At 42.0% G+C, this 11,797-nt stretch overlaps 1 protein-coding gene across 1 annotated transcript in view; it reads right to left on the bottom strand.

Moving 5' to 3' along the window:
* Positions 1–1,474: 1,474 nt before the first annotated feature.
* Positions 1,475–11,797, bottom strand: part of RGS5 (regulator of G protein signaling 5) — a gene marked incomplete at both ends in the record, with an annotated part of 35,675 nt that continues 25,352 nt past the window's right edge. Inside the window, 3 exons of the mRNA XM_080698467.1 lie at positions 1,475–1,636; positions 5,399–5,565; positions 7,624–7,685. Coding sequence (XP_080554593.1) covers positions 1,475–1,636; positions 5,399–5,565; positions 7,624–7,685 — 391 coding nt within the window. The remainder of the gene's footprint in view (positions 1,637–5,398; positions 5,566–7,623; positions 7,686–11,797) is intronic.

Genomic DNA, 11,797 nt, shown 5'->3' with positions numbered 1-11,797 from the left:
GAAGCCAGCGCTCAGTCAGGGCTCACCTGAGCACACAGCATTTGCCTCCCTTCAATATCTCTACAAAACAACTGAATGAATGAACAAAGCACATGGGACATGAGGCGTGAGCCTGTGGAAAAGGGAAGCTGGGAGAAATGCAAGTCTGAACGCTGCTGTCTCTGCTCAGACTGTGGGATTTTACTAATGCTCTGCATCACCTTCTTTCTTATGAATTAATGTCCCCACCTTGACCACCCCATACGTAGCTAGTGTGATTCTACTTCTTACTAAATTATGTGTATCTTTACTTAAAGATAAGAAAGATCCTAGCAAGACTTATATTGATGCAACACAGAATTAAAAGTTTAAACCTACTAAAAATATTGTAGCCTATCAGTCAGCTGCATTTAAGGCATGTTAGGAGAATAAATATGAACTTCTAGCCATTATCACTCCAACTACTTCAGGGATCAGGTGAGTGCAGGAAAACATGGTTGCTAAGGGATGATGCTACCTTGCAAAATGCGGATGCTTTAAAACGCACACTGTGAAAGCCTCCATACACAGTTACCTTAAGTTTTCCAGAGATAACATGGTGTTTTAAAGACATCTGTCATTTACCAATCAAGTAGATGGCATCATGGGGTAATTACCCATTGAAGCGTTGAAAGCATTTCCCCTTCTTAGCACATTGCCCTCCAGATGTTGAGGCAGGATTGGCTCCCATGGATGCCAACAGTTTAAATGATTGGAGTCATAAATTTTGGAATTATTGTACATATAAGGATTTTAAATAATTTGATAATTAAAACTTTTGGTCGACAGCTCAAGAGCACATATTTATAAAACGTATCATTGTCTCAAGTCACTGATTTAAAATATGATTTGGTAAATGTATGGGGAGGACATTGAGAGAGGTATAAAGACAGAATCAATATGAGTTGTACTCAGATTGGTTTTGTATAAGTACAATATATTCATGGCTACATGCTTTCCTTATATCCAATGAACATGAAGATGCTCTAAGGGAAAGACCAGTATTTTAAATAATGTATTTGTCTTAAAAATCAAGTAGTGGCTGCCTCATTAAAATCTTACTACCTTTCACTAACCAAATTCAGAAATAGAGGGAATGGTCTCCCTGAATCTGAATTAAAAGAATAAATAAATCAATGCTTTCTTGATACTGGCCTTTTACATGTATATTTTTAGACCAATTTAGGTAACTATTATCTAAACCCAAGTTGGATAAAATCATATTCTTGTCTTATAGCTTGGTCTAGGCAGGACTTTTCTGTGATTGTGAATAGGTAGAGTGTAACTAAGAATACAGGAGGCAGGAGAAATGGAAAAGAAGGCACCAGCCAGATGTGGGCAAGGGGCAAGCACTCTGGGATCTGTAAGTGAAGCTGTGAAGGTATGTAGCAACTGGAGGATGTGGTGTGATCAGTGGGACACAGCTCACAGGAGGCTCGGCAGCCCAATGAGGGGACTACTTGACCAACTCCTGATAAAATTCGGAGCGCACAAAGCGAGGCAGTGAATCCTTCTCCATCAGGGCGTGGATTCTCTTCTGCGCCACATCAAAGCTGCTCCGGGAGGGCTCCACTAGGTTCTTCACTGTGAGGGCCTTGGTGAAGTGGTCAATATTCACCTGTGCACAAAAACAAGGTCTTGGTCAGCCCATCACAGGACCAGGGGTGGGGATGCAGGCATCACTGACAAGACACAAGCAGGGAAGAAAGTGCTAAAGGTGAGAGTCACCACTCTGTTTCGAAGGTAGCAGGGCAGAGTAGTCATGCTGTACCAAACACAGGACTCTGTGCCAGACACCCACGGAGGCTGGACCCTCCACTGTGGTCACACATGCACATCTCATTTGGTCTTGACAACAAGTCCTGAGAATGAGTCACGACTTTTATAGGAGATACTTATCTATGTATCTATGGGCTTCAAGATCAGAGCATTGACAAGTGAATCTGAATCCTGGGCTTCTTGCACACAATTTCACAAACTTTCTACCACAATATTTAGTTTCATGCCTTGCAGAGAGATCAGAGAGGGTAAAGGAAATTCTGACCAGGGACCAAGGACCTTTGACATAGCTGTGGAAGAGCAAGGAAACTTGCTCTTTCCCAAAAGAAATCTGAAAACACAGTTCTGACAGAATAATAAATACAGGAACTAATAATGCTAGTGTTTATTGAGTGGGTGGCCTGTCCCAGGTGGTGTGCCAAGAACTTCAAGTAGATGAACTCACTCAACCCTAAAACTATACAAGGTGGATGCTGTTGTCTACATTTTACAGTTGAAGAAATAGAGGCACAGAAATGTTATGTGTTTGCCCAGACCCGTAGTGGTAGGAAGAAGACCAAGAAGCCAGCAATGTGGCTCTAGTGGACACAGCCCTGAAGGGCATGTGGCTTGCCGCTTCTGGGCTCATCTGCAGAGGACTGTGTAGGGTGCCACCTGCATGAGTTTTCTGAGCATGATCTGAAAGTTGCCCTCTACACAGTTTGCTTTGATGACTCATATTCTGAGTATGAAAGAGAAGCAAATAGAACCCCAAGCAGCCATGGTCATGAGGTGGAAGCTTGGAGAACTCCCACAGTCTCTCCTGGGCAGTGAGGTCCCTGCTACTGAAGAGAGTTATTCGCAGGGACTCAGACAACTGGAGTGGACACAGATTAGTCAGACACAAGGTGCCGCTAAGGAGGACCAGCCTGGGCAGGGGCAGGACAGAGCTGCCCTGGGAGGCAGGCAAAAGACCAGGTTGTGGTATGACTCATGAGTGGCCTCAGAGACCATGGAGTCCAGCCCCTGCCTGATGGTGGAGTCTGGGGCCAAGGAGGTAGAGTGCAGTTTGTGTGGCCGGAGGTGAGGCTATAAGGTTGTTTCCTCCATTCTCAGTTTATGATTCTTCCCTCCACACCAAAGCTAATGCTTCTCTCTTCTCTTACACTAAATATTCCTTGAGCTATACAGCTTGCCTTGCTCCAAATGGCTGAAAAAATATGATCTTAAGAATTATAAAAGTATCTCCTAATTTTAAAAAGAAGTGGTGCACTTAAAGTCACTTAAAGCTCATAGGGCTCACCGGCCAATAGACCTAATTCTCTAGGTATTTTTATGTGCATAGGCCTCCTCTAACAAGTCACTCTGAAACTGTTCATCTATTTACTGAACCAGGAAAACATTACTTCATAATTTAAATATAGTCAAATAATAATTTGCAATATACAGATTATCTACTCATTGAGCTGCACTGACCATTTCTCCTTGTTTTAAATCTTAGTTCCAGTTCTTGCCACTGTATTTCTTAGTTAGTTCCTGGTATCAATGAGCAGGCTAATATTTTACTCTCAGGTAAATATTCAGAGAAAAATTTTCAATTATTATTTACCTGGGTATATTTGTTATATAGGTCGCTCCTATCAAGACGAAATAGCAAATACTTAGGTCAAATACAAGATTTGGAGAATGTTTAAGTCCTAATAACTACAATTTATTAAACATACCCCAGGTACACACATATACACAAGAGATGTTCACAATTAAAAGAACCAAGGATTAGTGAACACCAAAGGCTGGCTTGTTGGATGCCAGGTGTCAGGAGCCTAGCAAGACTGAAGTGGGCATGGCTCCCACGCACCTCACATTACTCTGCAAATGCTGCTGCTCTTCTCTCTGATGTCAATTGAGCTATTGCTTGGGGCTGTCTGCACTTGGGGATCTATGCACACTGTTGTACCCCTAATTGAGAGAATTCTTTCAGAACAGAGGTCGAGGCCATTTTAATTTGTTCTAGTAGGTCAATCAGCCAGGATTTTATTTATTTTGAAACTTTTTAATGCATCCTGTTTTCATAAACAATAAATTAATTTTTTTTTAACAAGGAGAACAATGTTTCTAGAGCTCAGAGCAACTAACAATTGTTGGGATGGTCTCCATCATTTCAAGGCATCTCAACAAATCCTAAAATTCTGTGAAGAGGAATGAGGTTTGTAGGAATTTGGCTGCAAGTGAGGGATCCACTTGAAATGGGGAAATGTGTGTCCAGGCTCACACTGAATGAATCCCTTCGTATATGGAGTGATCCCGTGCATTTACAGAGACTGAGAAAGATGTCTACCACAAAGGGCATCGAAAGTGGAAGATCTGCACATGTCCCTGGAGTGGGGCCAAGGAGGAACTGGAGAGCAGGAGAGAACTCCGAAGCTAATGCCCACAACACCAGAACCGAATTCCCTTTCAGGAGCTTTGCATTTTCTTTAGTTTGACCCACAGAATTCTACACTCTCACTCTTAGCCTCCACCCTCTGCATCCTGGAGGAGGGCTTATCTGTTGGCATTAAGGTATATAGTTTGTTCATCCAGTCATACAAATTTTCCCCTTTAAAAGAGCCAGTGAGGGATAATGCACAAGTAAGGGAATAAATATCTAATGTTGGAATGATGACAAGCTGGTGCATAAGCCAGAGGAAAGGATTGATAAGGGCTGACACCTGTCAAAGCATTTTAAGTGGATTTTCACCTCCACAAGGGCTTTCTCAGTCTCTGTGCTTGACTTAAACCTCCATGGAAACTTTCACTGTCCAGACTGGACTAAGGGGAGCTGTGTGGAATCACAGTGACCTGACCAAAACACAACACTCAGGTAAAAACATGGTGCTGTGGCTCCTGAACTCTACAGCCACTCAATCTGATTTCATCAAGAGGAAAGAAAAGAGTAGGTGAACTTTCCCAGAACTGCTCTGAAGTCAATAGCACCTGGTCTTTAGTTGTGGATTGATGGCACATTGGCCTCAAACATCTCCAGTACCATTATCGTATACTGTTCTGGTTTTCATGAGTAGAAGACCTGTTGTCCTAATGAGAGTGTAAATGTCAAGGGCCAGGAGCAGGGGAGATCAAGGACAAAGGAAAACATGGGAGGAAAGAGAGGGGTTGGAGCCAAGGGAGGGAAGGGAAGGGGAGGGAAGGGAATGAAGAATAAAGCAGAGTGTTGGTGGAAACTTCACCAGGCCTGAATGGGTTCTGACCCTGAGACGCATGCCTTTCCATCTGTTCTTTGTTTTACCCAGTCCTCACTAAAACTACAAATGGGTTCCATTATTCTTATTTTCACCAAGAAAGAAACCAGACTCAGAAACTCAATGGTTCATTGGAGATCACACCTGATGTTACATGCTGCAGGTGGGGCCCAGGGGCTGGAGAGTGGCCTGCAAAGGACCAGAGTCTTTCTGCCTAGCAAGCAGCCCTGCCTTCGGCCTCAGTATGTGCTCAGCCAGGCTCCTGCTCCCTGGAGAAGGAGCTGCAGCTCCAGGGTTGGGCCTGCCTCTGTGCTAACCCTCCCTGGGAAGGTGTGTGTCCCACTCTTGGGAGACTACACTCACCACCTGCCAGCAGGACCAACCTCTTTAGGAGCCTCCGTTTGGATGAATTCTTCATAAATTTGTTTTGCCTTCTCTGCCATCTTGGCAGGGGACTGGATCTTCTTGTAATCCTCACAGGCAATCCAGAACTCTAGGTTTTCCTCACTGAACTCAGACTTCAGGAAACTTTTGAAGCTGGCAAGTCCATCTAGCAAGAAGAGTCAGTTGGGGAAATTTGTCAGTTTCTTTAATGAGCATTGCACTTCACTGTGTAGCCTGGGCTTGCTTCCTGTATATGTCTGTCTTTGATGTAAGAACCTTACACAAGTTAACTCTTCTACTCCTCATTGAAAACCTAAGAAGTAGGTACATAAGTGAGATCAGAGAGGGCAGGTGACTGCCCACAGAGCCAGCTGGTAAGTGAGAGGAAGACGCAAGCCCAGCTAGGTGCTGTCCAGTTTATAATTTAAGAAATAGGTCTATATGTGCATCTCCATACAGATACAGATATAATAGCATGTCACATAGAGATATCCAGAAACTCTTGGACTGGATCTCTTTGTTTTCCATTTATTTCCTGCCCATCTACTATTAACCTCTGAAGTGGTCAATTCACAGTGTGCATGGGGAGGATTCAAGAAGGTATTAGAAATGAACAAAGGAGAACACCTAAGTCTACAGCAGTTTTCTCTTCAATGCACATTATTTAATATATACATATATATATATACACATACATATATATGTGTATATTAGATAGAGGATAGATTAGATAGATAAATAGAGGAAATAGATAATAGATAGATATATAGATGATAGATAGATAGATAGATAGATAGATAGATGATAGAGCAGACAACATATATGCTAGAAGAATGAGGCTTAATCCTCTCTTTCTCATGGTTAAAGTTCTCATTGTTTGTTAAACAAAAGGTATTAGATAGTCTAGGTTGAAATGGAAAAATTTTCAGGCATTTTCTAGCTTCCAGGAAATGAAGTCTTAGGCGCTTCCAAACAACCAGATCTAAGACTTCAGAGAAAAAATAATTCCAGAAAATAAGCCTGTGGCCAATTAGCTCCTTAGCTCCACAATCTGTCAGCCACTCTGAGTCATCCATCCTAGGTCTTAGTTAAATGCAAAAACTCTCAATCCTCTTGAACATGTTATTTAAAGTTGAGGGCATGTGTCAGGATTCCTAAACAACATCAACATTTACTGCATAGTCCTGTAATGAGGTCGGAAAACAAATGCCCAGTGCAGCAAGTGCATTTCCTGGGTTCTGTTTTAGCTCAGCAATATTATTTCAAGGGTTTTTGTCAATGCATACTCACAAAGTGGCTTTGCACCCTCTTGCTCTGGGGGAGGCTTAAAGCCATCTGTCATCTGGCTTTTGAGAGATTCTCTTACTGGAACCTCTACACCACACCCAGGGCACTTTCTCCTTAGCCTCTGGGTTCCTACTGACGCACTCCTCTGAGACAGTCTCTGGTGAATGCTCATCACCCCCAAGGAGGCCCTTTTGGATCAGAGCTGAAAAGACTACAGGTCAAATGTCTCTGTTTCTCAAGGAACACTATCGTATTTTATTCCATGGGCAAGCTACCTAACCTCTTTGTATTTTAGTTTCATTTTCTAAAAAATAAGGATTACTATTATCTCTAAGTTCTAAAATCATCGCACTCATCAGCTAAACTAATATATGCAACATGCTTGATTAATAAGTTAGCTATTTTATTATCATTGTCATTGTCTTAAATAAAAATCGTGATTTCCAATGAGTAAATGAATTGTAAAGATGAACCAGAAATAGAAGGAGAAAAATATTAGCCAGAAAGAGAATTGAAAGGTTGAAGCAAGAGATGAGCCTGGTCCAGGCTGCTTCACTCCCCAGAGTCGGGATCTCAGGCCATTCTGGTGATGCTCTGACTCTTGGCACACCTAGGGAGAGAGTTCCCATAGAAATATCTGCTGCTGCTCTCAGGAATCGCTCATTGCTGCAATCTTGCATACACTCCCACAGGCAGTCATTTCTGTGTTTCAGGAGCAGCAAAGGTTATGTGCACCATGGATCTACCAAGCCCGGGTTTTACTCTCCCTCACCCACTCTCCTTGCAAGCTGCATACTACACTCCTCTAGTGCTCCTCTGCATTGAGACTACTTAAAAAAACTAAGAAAATGCCCACGTTGGGGTAGTGGGCACAGACAGAAAGGTGTGACAGGGAGCGCATCATGCCTCCGACCCTCACAAGAGCCACAGAACTTACAATTGTTTTGCAGGAGCCTGTCCAGGGAGTCACGCCACTGAAGGGCCTCATCCAGCGGGGGTCTGAGTGAGAACAAGGGGAGAAAGACGGCATAAATCAGGCTGACAGCAGGTGACAACAAGAACCAGGCCTTCTCTCTCAGTAGAAATGGAGCAGATGATGACTCATCCCTGGGACAAGGACATGTGGACTGTTCCTAACAAATGGGCTTCATTAGTTGTTTTGGTTTCATGTATCGACATCATATATTTTCATTTCTTCTGAATGACTTGGTAAGGCCTGTCCCTTTTCAGAAGTTAGTCTGTCTGCTATAAAGTAGCATCTCAATATACTTGGGTGTCCCCAGAGAGACTCCCAGTGTGGTTTTTACTAAGACTGGACTGGAAGTCTCCACCTAGCACAGTAGCCTGGATTTAGTCAGCAGCAGGATCTTGACCCGCTGAATCCGGGAGTGGAGGGACACTGTGTGCAAGTTCACCTCTTATTGGAAGTGTGGTCATAGCAAGCCTATATTAAAAACCTTCACCTTTTATTCCTGCCCAATCAGGCAGGATATTATCAGGCAGGAGAATAAATGTTTTAACATGTTTACTCTTTCCAAGAAGAAAAGTAGCCAATATAACCTGAATTGAAATGCTATAGACAAACAATAAAGATGCTCACCAAAGAGAGAAGGTAACACATTTTCCCCGGAGTTTTTATTTTAACACTTGTTTGGGGGAAGCCCTGAAAATGTTCCTTTTATCCACCTCTTGTCTCACAGCAGGATGCATCCAACCTAGCCAGAGTTCTCTGGCTGCTTTCCCATGGGATGTTCTAACTGTCAAAGCCAAGCAGGCTGACCAGCCTCTGTGAGCAGATGAAGGCCCATGGATTCTCCCCAGGCTGGACTTCCCTTAGCTTTCAAATTACTTATCACCCATGCAGACAAACAAACAAACAAAAAATACTTGCTTAAAGTCTTTACAAAATGAAATGTGGGGTTCTTAGCTATTCAGGGTAGCGGCTGAGGTTGGCAAGATGATTGTTCACTCTACTTTGTATTTTCTGACTCAGATGCAGCCTCACTTTACTTATGTAAGGAGTCTAAATCCACAGTGGGATTTTTTTCTTTTCTTTTTGTTTTGGCTAAAGTACTGTGATGATGCCCTAACTTCTCTGCTCCTTGCTGCAGAGCATGTAGAGAGTGTGAATCACATGATTTTTAATAAAGTTTTAGTCCCATGATTTTTCATAAAGTTTTGTGTGCCTACTCTTTGCAAGTTAAACTAGACAAAAGTGAGTATTACAAATCTTATAAAATAATCCTAGGTGGTTTCTGTATTCCTTGTAGAAACATAAGTACAAATTTATTTCTAATGAGTACGTGGCCACACTGCCTCCCCCTCCTTTCCCTCTGATGTAAAGGAACACAAGGAGAAGGGGCATTAACATGGGGTTACAAGCAGCCCCTCACTTTTATGGTCCATTTTTTGCTAATGAGAAAGAAAAAGAAGAAGAAGAAGAAGAAGAAGAAGAAGAAGAAGAAGAAGAAGAAGAAGAAGAAGAAGAAGAAGAAGAGGAGGAGGAGGAGGAGGAGGAGGAGGAGGAGGAAGGAGGAGGAGGAGGAAGGAGGAGGAGGAGGAAGGAGGAGGAGGAGGAGGAGGAGGAGGAGGAGGAGGAGAAGAAGAAGAAGAAGAAGAAGAAGAAGAAGAAGAAGAAGAAGAAGAAGAGGAGGAGGAGGAGGAGGAGGAGGAGGATGGAGGAGGAGGAGGAGGAGGAGGAGGAGGAGGAGGAGGAGAAGAAGAAGAAGAAGAAGAAGAAGAAGAAGAAGAAGAAGAAGAAGAAGAAGAAGAAGAAGAAAAAGAAGAAGAAGAGGAGGAGGAGGAGGAGGAGGAGGAGGAGGAGGAGGAGAAGAAGAAGAAGAAGAAGAAGAAGAAGAAGAAGAAGAAGAAGAAGAAGAAGAAGAAGAAGAAGAAGAAGAAGAAAAAGAAGAAGAAGGAGAAGAGACACCTTTTCTATAGGATAGCAACTCCTTTTGGCTCTTCTGCATTGCCATACTGCTAACTTTTCCTGTAGATATATTATTTCATACCTGCATGGTTAGCACAAAGCCTTATGTATCCAGAGTGGTTCAATATTTTACACATAATAGACACCCAGCAAGTCAAATTGTTCGCAGAAGCAGCAGGACATTAAATTAGTGAGCAAAAGAAACTGGCTCAGAGCAAGGGGAAGGCCTGTGTTCATTCACTGAATCTCTTGATTTTATAAACACTCTCATAAAACAAAATTGCTTTCCTTCCCCCTTTCCTCCGGTCAGCGTGGAGGAGGGCAGGAAGAAAGAGGATGTGAGCAGGTGCACAGAGCTTAAGCATGTTACCAAGCCCAATTTGTCCCTAATGGTCCTGTTAGAACCAGATTCATGGTCAGTAGCAGCACATCACAGTTGAGATTAAATTCCTGAAAAGGACATGTGCAGATCCTGCTTGGGGGTGAAATTAACCCAAATTGACTTGAGGACACAGTCAAGCAGGACACATCCCCACAGCACGCAGCCCCATGTTCTGATTACAGCCGCGGAGGTAACGAAGGTTCATCCTGTCCTGATTCTCAGAATTCAAGTCTGGCTTCTTTGGAAACAAGCTAGATTTGGATCTAGATGACCGACATGCATCCTGGTTTGCATGGTCAGAGCTGACCGGGGGAGGGCTCAGGGTCCCTCTGTGTGGGTGTGAGGAGCCAAGAGGAAGCGGGTTCAAAGAGAAAGCAGAATACGCTTTTCTGAGACGAGACTGCCTGCTTCCAAAGCAAGTGTCACCTGAATCAGAGTTGACGCGGGAGCTAGCCCCTCTCTGGCCACACTCCCTTTCTCCCATGTTCACCTCGTCTCCCTGGTTGGCATGACCTCCTTGGGCTCACTGCCTGAAGGGGCAGCTTGGTGCTGTTCTGGGGCACCTCCTTCCCCCTGTCTGATGGTATGTTCCCTCAGAACCAGCCTGTAATAAATGAGCCTTATTGTGGGAATACAAAAGGATTGTGCCATGTCTGGCCCACAGATGGGCACCAAGTCATGGCGGGTGTTTTCTTTTTTTTTTCTTTTTCCTTTTTTCTTTTTATTATTTCTTCTTTTTTATTTTTTATTGGTGCACTGTATTCATACATCATAATGGGATAAAAATAATAATTTTGTAGACATACATGCACACATCGCCCAGTTAGCCCCACCCAATCCCCACCCTGTTCCCTCTCCATCCCTCCTTCCCATGCTTGGCTTAGTGGTTGACATCTAGTATTATAGCACTTTATCCAAAATTAACAATGATAATCTCACATAACAGTTTCATTTGTCTGATACCAAGCTTTTGATGACTTAAAGATAACATTTCAATATTTCTTTTTGCTTTCTTTCTTATCAGAGAATATTTTTTCTTTTTTTTTTTTAGGTGAAACTATCATACATTTATTTATTTATTTTTCAGAAAAAAAATCTATCCTAATATGGAATATGGACTCTAGATACCCAAAACAATCTCAAAAAAGAAAAAAGTTAGAAGATGTATTTTTTCTGATTTCAAACCATATAAAGCTACAATAATTGAAACAGTGTAGTACTGTTATAAAGGCAGATGTATAAACCATTGGAGTTAAATAAAAGCCTAGAGATAAATTTTTTCATATATTGTCAAGTTATTTTTGACAAGGTTTCCATGAACATTTGGTGGTGGAAATAATAATCTTTTAACTAAATATTGTTGAAAAATAATACTTACATGAAAAAGAATAAAATTGGACCCTTACCTAAGACCATATACAAATATTAACTCAAAATAGATAAAAGACCTAAATATAAATCTTAAGACTATAAACTTTTAGAAGAAAATCTGGGTCATAAAACCTCACAACATTGAAATTGGCAGTGATTTCTTGGATATGATTTCAATGGCACAGGCAACAAAAGGGTAAACAAACTCCCTAAAAATTAAAAAAAAATATTGTATATCCAAAGACAATGTAAACAGTTAAAAGTCACTGATAGAATGGGATAAAATATTTCCAAATGCTATATCTGAAGGTATATTAATATTCCAACTAGAAATCCTAAAAATTAGCAACAATAAAAGCAAACAATACAATTTAGAGATAGGTAAAAGACTAGCATTAATAATGAATCTCCACAGATAACCAATCTTAG

Source organism: Muscardinus avellanarius (assembly GCF_963383645.1).
Source record: "Muscardinus avellanarius genome assembly, chromosome: 7".
Lineage (NCBI taxonomy): Eukaryota > Metazoa > Chordata > Mammalia > Rodentia > Gliridae > Muscardinus > Muscardinus avellanarius.
The sequence above is the reverse complement of the archived record's forward strand: the minus strand, read 5'-3'. Positions and strand labels throughout refer to the sequence as shown.